The following is a 13,310-nucleotide window of genomic DNA, read 5'->3' on the forward strand; positions in this document are numbered from 1 at the left end:
CTCTGAAAAATATGTATCAATAAACATCATTGAGAGACAGAAAAGAAAGGTTTGTGCACAGCTTGGCACGTATGGATGGAAAGTGTTGCTGGGCAGGTCTCCTGTGAAACTGCAATCTATGTCATATTTTATACAGATTTTAATTGCCTGTAATGCAGTGTAGCAAACCAATATCACTGCGAACACTTGAGCCTTTCACCTGTCCAGGACTTGGGGGCTTCCAAAGGACACTAAACTAAATAAGAGGAGGATACATCCATAGGGGAGCTGGAAGTCCTGAGTTGAAGTAGTCTTACGGATTTTTCCAAGTCTAAGGAGTATATTTTTCAACTGTTTTTCTTGTGGAAAATTACTGAATTCCTGCAAATTCATCTGGCTGCAGAGCTGCCTAGGTGAAGGAATGAAAAACAAGGCAAACTTAAATAAACCTTCAAACAATAACAAGAATATAATTTGTATAATTGTGGTAATTTTGTAGCATTACAGGTTATGTGCCTGCACATGTGTGTGCCTCTCATTTTTGAAAACCTGTATGTTTTTCTGTCAGTAAAATATCTCTCAATATGTGCTGAGAAGTGATTTTGTGAAAACAAGGAGGACTTGGTTATGCCTCAGGTGATGATGGAAACTGCTAACAGAAGATGAAAAGTCACTCACTTTTCACATATTCTTGAAGCTGGAAAACTATTTTCCCCATCCTCCTCCTCCCCTCCCTCTCACCTCAGCTCTGTTCAAGGCTTTATGAAGGTTTTGGGTTTGTGTTTGGAGATGTTTTTGCTGACAGTGTTAAATCTCTCCTCCCCGCAGCAGCAGCCGTCGTTCCAAGGGAGGAGGCATTACCCTGGCCGAAGGCACAGCTTTCTCTCCATGCTTCTCTAGAGGTGTTCAGATGGGATTAAAGTCCACATGGAGATATGGAAATGGACCAGGAATTTACTCTAAAAAGATGGTCAGCTGGGATTTGGGTTGCCTTATCTGCCTGGTGGTGGTCACCATGGCTGGACTTTCCCTGGCTCGACCTTCGTTTAATTTAGTTGTTGAAGACACCACGGTGGAACCCGAAGGTAAATCACTCTAGAATACTTAATTCCTTAAAAGAAGTTAGTTTTAAATGCTTGGACATCTGAAATAGAAGTCAACATCTTCCTATGTGCTCTGGTAAATCTAAGGCAAGTAACAGACCAGCCCTGGAGAGTTAGGGTGTCTGACTTGCCCTGCTCTCGCCTGGGCTGTGTTTGTACAAGCGTGCGTTTGTTTATTCTTGTGCAAGCCGGCGGTGTCAGTGATTTCACTTGGGACTGTCATCACGTTGTATAATCAAAGTGTACAGATGAAAGTTTTCAGGAATGGGTCTTTAAGGAAACCCGTCCGTGGCCCTTCTGTGCTGTTTTGAGTTGCTGCCTCAAGGAGTGAAGCGGGGTGAGAGGCTGCTGCTCTTTGGGATTGTTTTAACCTGAGGAGTCCAGAGAAAAATGAAGCTCAGTAGTTTTTATTTGTGAATGTTTACTTTTGCCAGGCACTCCGCAAAAGTGCTGTTGCAGTTTTGTTGGTGTTTGTAGTCGGGACAAACTTCCCAGTTGCTGTTAATATCCAAGCACAATTGGTGGTGCAGTGCCTGTGGTGTAAATGTTGAGGGCTCTGTAGAAGGGCTGTAGTTTATTGCTGTGAGAGCAAAGGCCAGTCTAGACCTTCATGCTGAAAGATGTTTTGATAAAATCTCCTCTTTTGAGCCTGCTCCTGTTGGCATGTTCTTCTAGGTATATCTGTTCCTCAAGCTTTGCAAAGTTGCTTTCTTCTCCGAAGAGCTCAGGAGGGGCTGCTTTGATATTTTTGTGAGCTGGTTGTTTTGGAGAATGATTTTTTACTGTGTTGTGCTGGGCCATTCCTGCTCTCTGAGCATCTGGGGGAGGAAGTGAGGCTTCTTTCATAAGGTTGTATCTGTCTTTTGGAGGGGTGATCACAGTTCTAATAACTCAGCTGTCAAGCTGATCTAATAGTCCACAGAGCATTTCTGACCTGGCAAGCTTGCTGCCGAGAGTTTGGCCTTTGCATGTTCTACTGCTCATGTCCATGGATGCAGCTTTGTTTTATTTAATCTTCTCCATGCAAAACTTATTTGTTTCTATCCACTGCCTCTAAAAATAGATGTCAGCAGCTAACACATTTTTGGAATCTGCTCCAAGTACATTTTTATTGATGGCAGGGGATGAACTATTTAGAGATGAGCCCTCTTTCCTAGTAGGCATTCCTGAAAAAAATTCTCAAAGAATAGCAATATTGTCATCTGTCAGCCACAGAGATTGTTGATAGCAAAAACGTTTTTTTTTTTTTTTTTTTTCTTTTGAAGGTAACCTGAGATTTAGAAAAAAAAAAAAGCCCAACTCTTGTTGCCACTTACTGTATGATTTGTTAATTGAACATCTGGTGCCTTTTTGGCTTTTCAGGGGAACGACAGAATCATGAATAATTCTGGTTTCAGACTAGCTTTGTAGTGAGGTCCCTTAGTTTTAGGGTTAAGTCAGAAAGAATGTGATTGAAGATTGGTGAAGTGTTTTACAGGAAAAAGAGTAATATTTTTTTGAATGGTGTCTGATAATTTTTCAGCTTTTCAGGGAAAGAATAGCTTTTATTATTTTGGTAAGCACAGTTTGAGAATATGTGAAAGAATACTGAATGTGTAGGGGGTGGAATCTGGGTTTTATCAGAGAGTAAATTGTTAAAAAAGATTTAAAACTTCTTTCCTGGGCAGGAATGTTACTGATGTGAAACAATTTTAGATGCGAGAACCCAAATTATTACCAGAAACAACAAAAAAAATCAGAAAACACTACTAAGTTAATGGCATAATAAGAGCCTTTATGGTGCAGAATACAGGGAATTGTGTGGGATGTATATCTGAGATTTGGGAAATAAAACCTCCTTTATATATTTCCTTAAACCCTTTGACAAGAAAAAACAAACCAAAACAAAACCAAGTTTTTACACAATCACCTTCTCTGGGTTCTATCACTGCCACCCACACTCTCTCCAAGCGCAAACAAAAAACCAAAACAAAACAACAACAACAAAAAACCCTTCAAAAGATCTCTTCAAAGACAAAGCAGACTTCTTTTATGAATTTAGTTAATGCCAAAACATTTTGGGCACAGCTAATTTGGGAGGTCAGGTGCTCTAATAATGTAAATTTTCAATGGGGCTGCAGTCATTAGAGCGATGACATTTCATGCCAGCTGAGAAGGTCAGCAGGGCCATGACCTTTGGTGACACTTGCTGATCTGTTCCTGAGTCTTCCTTCATGGACTTGCCCTCAATTGCCTTTATTTATTTATTTATTTTTAATACAAGGTGCTTGGATTGTTATTGTTTATTGTCTTAGTGACTCAGACTATTGGAAAAGCTGTACACAACGTTAACAGGAATTCAGATTTGCTCCATTGGTTGTAACAGAGAAAATACCATCTCAGCTATACCTAACTTTAGGGACATTTGCAATCATTTTCTTCAGAGTATCTGGCTACGTATAAAAAATACTAAAGTGTGTGCTTTAGTTCAAGCAGTATTGATCTAACAGGGTAATCAGCTGCATGGATATGCACATGATGTCATGCATTAAGGTGCTGTGCTTTTTTGGCTATTCTTAGTCAGTCTTGAGTCAATAAATATCCCTCTGTGACCGTTGGGTATTACTCTGGCCCATACGAAAGTGTTTATACTGAAAGTGGCATCTTGATCCATTGTGAGTGGTGATGTTGGTGCTGCTAATTGTGGGTGCTCACTGAGGATGCTGATGTGGGGATCTTAGCTGTAGTGCTTCATTCCCACGCAGTGATGGCAAACCCCAAGGCTGTTGGTCTGTGTGAGCAGACACAGCACCTGCAGGACTTCTGTGGGGACTGTCAGCTCCCAAATTATCTCTCACATCAAGTGTTTACGTGCATGGCTTTTGTCCTAGGGAGCAGAAGGACTTTTTCTGCTTTTAAATATTTAGAAATAAGCCTCCCCTGGCGTGTACAAAGGCACCATTCTCAGCCTGTGTGTGCCCAGGGCTTTGATGATAGCCAGTGTTTCACAAAGGCTCTGACCGCACACATGGGTTGAAGGGTTACTTTGTGAACTGAATAATTAGTTTGGACGTATATTTGATAAATAGTGAGCTCTCCCTTGACCTCCCCTTGCCCAGGCTGTGTGTTATCATCCTGCTGGGTAGCTAATTTGGTCTCTTACCCCCATGCAGTGCCTTGACACCGTCCTTGGAGCATCCTTGGAGCACCCACTCGGAGCCGCCGCCCGGTGTGGCGACAACACGTTTCAGTTCTTTTAATTTAGGTCAAATTTCAAAGGATTAATTTGAGCTTTCCACAAGGGACAGCCTATTTCTGTGTCCTGTGGAAAACACAATCGTTCAGAATGGTCCTACATTTGGGAGGTTCCCAGGAGCAGCAGGGAAGGGGAGAGACCCCCTTTAGTGGGTGGTGTGTGCTTATGGTGGAAGTGAGTAACAAGTTTTCCTTTGGGATTTAATCAGTCACAGCCACTTGCTGACACTAAACAACATCCAAAAATAAGTATGTTCAGCACAGTACCTTCCTTTCTACAAAAATGTTGAGTCTTACGAGCAACGTACCTTCGTTTTTGTCTAAATGTTGGCAGTGTTTAAAGATGAATGTCACCTGTGGTCACAGTGGTCAGCACTGTCCACTTGCAGATCCTTCTTTAGCTGCTGTGACCTGCCTGGGTCAGGATGTGGGATTCTGTGAGGTGCTCCAGTGTGTGGAGGAGGGATGCTGTGGTGGTGGGATGTCCCCATGGGTCCTCTCCAGCCAGTGCCACCCTGCTGAGGGGTCACAGGGCTGGGGGAACCCTGCACATCCATCATCTTCCTGGGACACAGGTGGTGTAGAAGCACCAGAATGCTGCTTCTGGTTTGGTAGGAAAAAATAGAGCAAATGCTTCACCCAGGGTTCCTTTTTGACTGTTTTGTTTTGGCTTTTTCTTTTTTAAACAAGAACAGCAGCTTTGATATCTGCAAATTAAATTAAGAATTCAAACCGATTAGTTAAATCAGAGTCAGCTTTATCTTTTTAATTTATTCTCCTTTTAATTTTATTTCAAGGAAGGGCAATTATTAAAGCCCATTATGGAGGAATGTGACATCCCCACAGCTTCGGGTGAGGGCTGGATGCCCTTTCAGGGATCTGGTTCAGTAAGGTATTTGGCCCAGTACAGGATTTGCTAGCTGAGATTCTGGGGAATTGTACAAGCAGCCAGATTAAATCAGTCTTAATGTGTGCATTCTGTGTTTAAAATCTGCAGCCCTTTAGCAGGGGCATGGTCTTGAGCTTCAAACTAATTGGACATGGGTAGGGTTGTTATTTACAGTCTGTGTTGATGAGACACTGGGAATTGAGAGTCTCTCAGTGTGGCTATGATTTTGCAAAGTAGCAGAAATAATTGCATGGTTAAGCTTATCTGCCATACAGTTGAAGCTTTTTAAAAGGGTATAATAATTATTAACTTTTAGGAATTTGATTCCTTTAGTGAGGGGTTTTTTTTGGTTTGTTTTTTTTTTCTTTTTTTTTTGAGCCAGAAGATTTTCAAAGATGCTGAGTTGTGAGGGTTTTTTAATTTTTTTTTAAACCACTGTGTAGATAAAACCCCAAACCAGTGGCTGACTCCAGTGAACCCACAGTTTCCTAATGTTAAAATAGTTCCTCCTTGGCAGGGAAATGGCAACAAATTTCAGGCCATAGCAACTTTTTTACAGGCAAGTTTGAAACCTCTGAAAGCAGAATTTACAATGAAAATGCTGACATCTCCAGTTATGCAAGGCTGTGTATGCATGAGACGATGGACTATTGTGATGTTTCAATAATGCCCATAGCATAGCTCTTAATGAGCTTATTTCTATATCCAGCTTCCCAGCTTCACTAGTAATGGTCTTTAAATGGCTTTAAACAAAAGCGTTCAGAGATCAGAGTTTTCTTAAAATTAGTATTTAGTTTAGGATCAGATGGGAATGCTAGAAAAATACATAACTATGTCTTTTTATGTCATTTATAGAGAAAAAATCCTTACTGGAAGTGTCTGATTTTTAAGTCTTAAACGTTTTGAGACTCTTCAAGGTTGAAGCTTTAGAGTGAAAGAGACTTTCTTCAAAGCAGCACTCCTAAACAGTTTGAGTCTTGTATTTTTAAAAGAACCATCAACCACTTTGGCAAGTTTTGTCTTGTCTGTGTGTAATAGCGCACCTGGTTTGACTAGAGGAGAAAATTTATTTCAGTGTAGTTGAAGAAGTGCAAAATTCAGGCTGAAGAGGGACCATGAATTCCAGCTGGGAGCATCTTCTGCAGAGGACACTGATTTGTGTTAGTGGTGGTGGGAAACAGGGAGATATTTGATTTGGCATGGAGCCAGTGTAAAATCATCCTCTGAGCAATTTGGGGACTGATTTGAAACTCAAACCTTTGAGTATAGGTTCAGCACGTTGCAGTGTGTGTTTGCAGTAGGTTTTTTTTTTTTTTTTTTTTTTTTTTTCAAGGGAGAGATTTGGCACAGCATGCTCCTCAAATCACAGACGCCAGTCTTGCAGTACCAGGGACTAAACTGACTTTTAAGCTGATTGAAAGAGAAGCTGGAGCAACCGAGCAACTTTGGAGTGACTTTGTAAGAGTCAGATCTTAAATAAGGACCAGATTTGCAGGAGTGCAGCAGCCAACAGCTCCTGTTATAATTACGAAACGTGCACTGGGAGTGCCGGGGCTGTTCTGGAAGTTTGGCCCTTCGGGTTTCAATCGGAGCTGGGAGCGTCAGCAGAACTGCCTTGGCATTTGCTCCTTGGGGACTGTGCTTCCCAACAAGACAGTTGCAAAACAAGAGATTCTGTAAGAGGAGTGGATTTTTTTTTTTTTTTTTAGTGTGGATTTTTTTTTTTTTAACTTTCAAAACCAGCTTGTAATTCATAAACCGATTATGTATGCCTCCAGATTATCCTTTCCCATCTCTTAATTATCACTGGCTTGTTTGGTTTGTTTTTTCTTTTCCGAAGAACCCTTTTTTTTTATGGGTTTGTTTTTCCTGGACTTGTGAGTATCAGAGCACCTGGTACTGGGATGTGTCTTGTGGGCTTCATTTTTCTGCTGGTTCAGGTTTTTGTGCCTCTTGTCACCACACAAATGCCATTATCCATATCAAAGAAAGGAACAGAAAGCTGAATTCCACAATGCTGCTTTGTTCACTTGCTGTGCTATTATTATTTTAATTGTATTTTTAAAGTGACTGTAAGTGAAAGCTTTTGGTGAACCCCAGTGAAGCTGAGGAGTGGAGACCTGACCTACTTTCATTCCCATCCTTACACGTTGCAGGTTGTGTGTAATTATTGCTTTTCCTCCCCCACAAAAGAACTGGCTCATCAGTGTGGGACATTCACTGTGTCCAGCAAAGCCACAAGAACTGGGAAGAGGGGAAAATTCCTTTGTACCAAGGAAATGGCTTGTATTTGTGAGGGCTTACTGGAAAGGGAAATGTGTTGAAGGATGGGAAGAGAGAAAAATGAGCATGAGAGGCCGGTTGAGGATGAGAAAATCATAGTTTGGTTGTATTTGATTTTTTTTTTCCCTCTTAGCTTTTCTATTTTGAATAAAGTTTTGTTACATAGAAGGAAACGTAGGAAAAGAGTTGAGTGACATCTCAGGCTTTCTCCCAGGGGACTTGTGGCTGTTTCTGAGTGGGGTTGGAGTGGGATGCTGTGGCTGGGGATGCCTTGGTGGGCTGCACCTACCAGGGAAGGGCTTTAGGAGGTTCAGTTGTGGTTGGAGGACAGAAACTGAACAGAACACCACGCAACAACTTAGTTTTTAAACTGTACTAAAAAGTTGTGGGGTAGAAAACCCGATGAGCTTCCTTTAGGGTGGGCTGTGTGGAGAGGTGAGCTGCTGGCAGGACCTGCTGCTGGGCAGGAGCAGAACCTGCTCTTGGGAGACTGGCTTTGCAAGTTTGGAAAGCGCCCTGCTCCCTGTCTCAGTGTTGCAGGATTTAATTTGTATCAAGGAAAGTAATTTGACTAGTAATTCTGAATGCTACCCAATAGTTCTTGAAAACAATTTTAAACACCCAGTTCAAGTTTTGAGTACTTCTTGAGCACGGTTCTGTTAAAAATTGTTTATTCATGGAAAATAGTGCTGTTGAATACTACAGTATTGAAGTACCCAGGTTTCCCTGATACTGTTTACTCAGCAGGGTAGCACAGGTATTTCAGCCATGCAGGATTAACAGGGAGACTCTCTAATAAATCTGCAGTGAACCACAGCTCAGTAATAGCTCTTCTAGCATTTGAGCCCTCTTCCATTAGTATGACAAAGTGCCCAGGAGCCACTGGTACTGTCGGGAGTGACAGAGATGTCTGGAAGTTCAGGTGAAGTGTTGTGTGCCACCTGGAAGGACAGGTAGCCAGCCTGGCTCTTCACTTCAGGGCTTGTGCTGCTCTTTCTTTGTCCCCACTGGAGACTGTGCTCTGTGTGGAGCTGCAATTAAACAAGCTATGATGCCTCTTGCCTCAATATTGCCCTTGGTTGAAAGGGAGCCTGGTATGCCTTGAGGCTTCGAAGTGTTTGGAGAATATCCCGTGCTTTATATCAGTGTGTGTTGTGGATGGGATTCTCCAAAGTGCTGAGAGGATGTTTTGGGGATATTGTTTCCAGTGACTATTTTCAAATCCTGCTTTAGGAAGTGGGGGGAGATGAGTTTCAGGGGAGCAGGCAAGATGAGACTTCCAGATGAGCTGCTAAAATTAAGAGGATTTGTGTAGTCAAGTAAAAATGGGACCGTGTACAAAAGAAACAACTGCTGACTTCTTGTAGGAAATCTGAATAGTTGTTCTCTGCATCCAGAACTAACACTGCAACATTGAATTGTGCAATTTTTAACCTCCTGGTTGTAATTTATTTCTTTTGCACGTTGAGCAGTAATAGTCTTGAGCATGGCCTTTGGCAAACCTGGAAGAAAAAGGTTCTGTTTTAACGTGTGGATCTATGCTATGTTCTGTTCAGGCTTTATGTTGCTCTTGAAATGAAAATAAAGAACCTGAAAAAGAGCTACAGATTGGAATAGATGGAAGAAAATACTAAATCCAAGAAAAATCTTTTGCAACCAAATATATGTGCTCGTAAGCTTTCCCAAGGCTGTATATCTTCTTGTGGAGCCTTTCCCAAGCAGAATTTAAGGCTGGGTTGAACAACAGGAGCTGGTTTAATTGCTCTGCCACTTGGTTACGTGCAGAATTCAGTCAGGGAGATTTGAAGTTCTGCTCTTGCTGAAAGAAGAAACAATAAGACAATGTTTCTAGTTTCAAATTCTGCTTTTTTAGAAAGAGAAGATTAATTTTTTTTTTTTAAGCTTTTCAGTTGAGGTTCTGGCAAAACGTGATTCATTTCCCCTTTGTATTGTATAATAGATTACATGGGAAGACTCTTCTGTAATGAGTTTGAAGAGCAGTTAATTATTTTTGAGATTGTGTTACACGTGTGTTAGGTTTGTTGTACTCCTCAGCTCACTTAGCAGAGAGACTCTCACCTTGTTACTTTAGGCAGGTGGTGGAGTTTATGGCTTGAACAGAAATGGTCAAGATTTGGTGCCTGGACCCAAACGTTCACATCCTGAAGATGGCCTTCAGTTTCTCATCAAACAGATGAAATTACAAAAGGCAGCACAGTAATTTTAGGGGGTTTGGTGTGGCTTCTCAAGGTTGGGGGTGCTCTTCCCCTCCATGGTTGCCAAGTCTTTGTGCAGAAGCCATCCTGGTGCTTTCCTGTTTGTTGCCCTATCTGGAGATCAGTCCTATGGTGCTGCTCTATAAAGAACTCTTCACCCTGCGAGGAGCAGACCATGAGGAATGGGACAAACAGGAAGAAGTGGCAGGGCAGTTCCCAGCAGCAGGAGGTGGCCTTGCTGGTCTCTCTGCTGTTTACTTTGAACTTGGCGTGCTCTGAGTCTTCCCTGGCTTGGCTTCCAGCGGCACAAAGCACACAGCCAAGCCCACGAGCACGTGATACTTGGAGTTTTTGACACAGGTTGCGTGGCTGTGCAGCTGTAACTCAACAGTCACGTCTGTAAGGACAGGTAGGAGCAAGCAGGCTGTGAGCTGTAGGAATTTTTAATCTCTGCATGAAGCCTAGACAAGTATAATTTCTTTCTCTTCGGGAGTGAGTCTTTCCTTAGCTGTGGTGTGAGTGAGACACATCAACCCAACTGCTCGGCAGCCATAAAAGCCCTGATGAAATTTTTCATGTCCCTCACCCTGTGTCAACCTACGTAGCAGGGGACCATCCTCACGAGGTTTGGTCACGCTCCTCTCCTCTGCTGGGTGTGGTGGGGCCTGGATGGCTGTAGCCAGGGCCAAATGCTGCTTGGGGACTGTTACCTGCTGCCAAGGGTATGACCCAAGACAGATGGGATATAATCACACGGGGACAACTTTTGGGTGCCTATGCAGAGGTTTTTCTCTTGTCCAAGGAGTCCAACAAGTGGCAAAAGGTTTTGTTGCTCACCAGGATTTTTTATTTTTCTGTCTTCAAAGGTTAGGAAAGCAAGATATAGTGCAGTGTTAATATTTTCCCTTACCCATGATGACATTGGCAAGTTATTGCAATTGGAGGAGATTCAATTTTTTTTAGATGGTTTTAGGGTATGTAGCACTCAATAGGAGTTGACATGCTGTGGAGGTCCAAGCTCCGGCAGGTCAGTGTGGCTGGAAGCTCCAAACTTGCTGGAGCACCAGCCATGTATGATGTGGCAACTTTATTTTGCAGATTTCCATTTCCAGGGCAAGAGGATTATTCCTGTTCCTTATGTAATTTTTTTTTGGTCTGGTTTCATCTCTTTACCTGTCAACTGATTATGTCCTTGTTCTATAAGGATAACAGTACTAACAAACGTGCCAGGAAAAACTTATTTTGGAGAATCTGGCACTTTGGTTTGTGAAAGTCTATCAAATAGAGAAGCCCAGGAGTTTGTGTTAAAGGCACAAGTAAAGACTTAGAATCTGCCATATATTTATGTTTGTAACTATCATGGATAGCTCTTTCAAGTTTTGTGTTTGAAGCTTTTCTACAAGGCCCAGATCTTTTTCATCAGATTTGAGCAACTAATGTTTCTATACATTAGATGGAGGAAAATTATTAGTGCTCTTTGGAGTCTTGTTCAGGGACAAGGGATTTTAAAAAAAGAAATAAACTGTTAGTGTTTTAAAATTATGGGAGGAACTGTAGCAATTTGGAAAGGAAAGTGTTTTATCAGAACAGAGACTTCCTGATGGTGCCTGGCAGAGGCAGAGCTGGCAGCTGGCTGACAGTAACAGTACAAATGGGACAGCAGGAATCCAGTGGCTTTGGAGCAGCTGATGGATGAATTGCAAGCACTGTTTTGTGCCCCTTTGTCTAAGGAGCCTTTGTTTTGCTGTTTGCTAAGGGGAGATGGTCACCATGCTCAGAAATGACTCTGTGCGTTCTTAATCTGGTGGTCCTATCTTTTGCAGGCTGATTTTATTGTTCCTGGTCACAAGATGACATGGAGATGCTCTTAATATTGATCTGACAGCTTAAATTAAGGGTGCATCCCATCATCTTGTCCCTGGGAGGTGGGAGGGAAGGTTGCACACCTGACTGGTGATACCTGGGCTGCCTCCTGGAGAGAATCTAAAGCCTTGGGCTTGACTTGCAAAGTCACGAGACCTATTTGACATCCCCATTCCATGTTGTTCATCCAGTGTGGTCTTGCTGGACTTCCCTCAATGCCAGGAAAACCATGAGGAGGGGTAGGAGAAGCAGCAGCAGTGGTGGTGGTTGGCAGCCTGGCGTTCCCTGTGGGGACATTCAATTTTGCAATGAACCTCTTGGATTCTTGACAGGTCAGGTCTGTTGACCCTTCTGGGCACACTGTGGTGAGTGTTTAGTTATTTACTAAAGCCTTTTGAAGTGAAAGTGGCTTGATGGGGTCTGAGGCTTTTGTGTGCTGGAGAGTTGTGTGAGAATCTTTGCTGGGGTTAGCTATTAGCTGATCGTTTCATTATTTGGCTCTGTAACTAAGTAACTAAATGACTTGAGACTTAAGATAAGCAGCCCTTTGTTAACGTTTTATTAAATGGAGACTAATAATAATAATAATTTAAAACCTAAAGAAGTATAAATCTCTGTGACCAAATCTGGAACAGAAACATGATTTTGAGTACAACTGCATATCTTAATAATCTGAAATAGAGCAGTCAGAGTGTCCCCAGTCCTCTGTTGTGGTCATGGCTTTTATACAGTCTTCACTCCACTTGATGGCTGGATGGCATAAACCATGCTGTGAGGCTGTATGAGCAGGCAGAGAAAAAGTTCACAGCTGTTTATTTAACAGCAGCTTGGTTTTCCATGCAGTATTGTTCAACAGCTCCACCTATAAAGTTTAAATACATTGTGTGCACCGCTATTACAAATAAGGATGTAACTGAGAGCAGAAAATAGCAGCAGTGTCCCCTGTCCTGCAGTGTTTAAGAGCACCCAGCCATTCTGCACATGCCTTTGTTGCTTGTTAGGTGTTCTGAGGGGTGACAGGTGCAATTCATGTCAGGTAGTGCACCTTTGCAGGAGGAACCAATGCCACAGTCACAGGATTTGCTTTAAAAGGAATCTTGTGCCTCCTTAGAATCAGTGAATGGTTTGGATTGGAAGAGACCTTTAAAGGCTGTCTTGTCCAACCTCCCTGCAATGAGCTGGGACATTTCAGCCAGACCAGACTGCTCAGAGCCTTGTCCAGCCTGCCCTTAAATGTTTCCAGGGATGTGGCATCCACTGCCTCTCCAGGCAAGCTGTGCCAGCGCCACCCTCATTGTAAAAACTTCTTTATATCTTATCTGACAAGCCCAGCAAAGGGCTGGTCCCGCAGGTCTCTGGTGATGGCTGAGGATCCAGTCCCAAGGAAGAGCTTCCAAGAGGGCTGGAGGAGCTGGATGTGAGCAGGTCATCGAGCCTTGCCTGGGAGCAGGGAAGGAACCCTGGGGACAGGGGAGCCATTGGTTTGATGGTACAGCATGGACATGAGTTCAAAACTTCTCCCTAAATTTCAGAGCAGTGCAAAGATCCATGTGTAGTGTCCCAGGGAGAGTTAACTTTGCAGCACAGGCTGTTTATGTGCTGCTGGGAATTTCTGAACAGTTTGAACTGGTTGATTTTCGCATTGAAGCTGTTGGGTGGATTCATGCCTCAGAATCCCACCTGTTCTCTGTTTGCTTTTGGGCACCATTTCAAACCCACACTGGAAAAAAGTTTATAGGCAAA

The 13,310-nt window shown here is 42.7% G+C and overlaps 1 protein-coding gene across 3 annotated transcripts in view; it reads left to right on the top strand.

The window, feature by feature from the left end:
• The first annotated feature begins 946 nt into the window (after window positions 1–946).
• The window catches only part of FGFR2 (fibroblast growth factor receptor 2), a 75,193-nt gene continuing 62,829 nt past the window's right edge, over window positions 947–13,310 (top strand). For all 3 annotated transcript variants that reach the window (XM_062496764.1, XM_062496766.1, XM_062496765.1), the window contains exon 1: window positions 947–1,064. In XM_062496764.1, coding sequence (XP_062352748.1) covers window positions 947–1,064 — 118 coding nt within the window. The remainder of the gene's footprint in view (window positions 1,065–13,310) is intronic.

Source organism: Cinclus cinclus, chromosome 7 (genome assembly GCF_963662255.1).
Source record: "Cinclus cinclus chromosome 7, bCinCin1.1, whole genome shotgun sequence".
In the NCBI taxonomy this organism is placed as follows: Eukaryota; Metazoa; Chordata; class Aves; order Passeriformes; family Cinclidae; genus Cinclus; species Cinclus cinclus.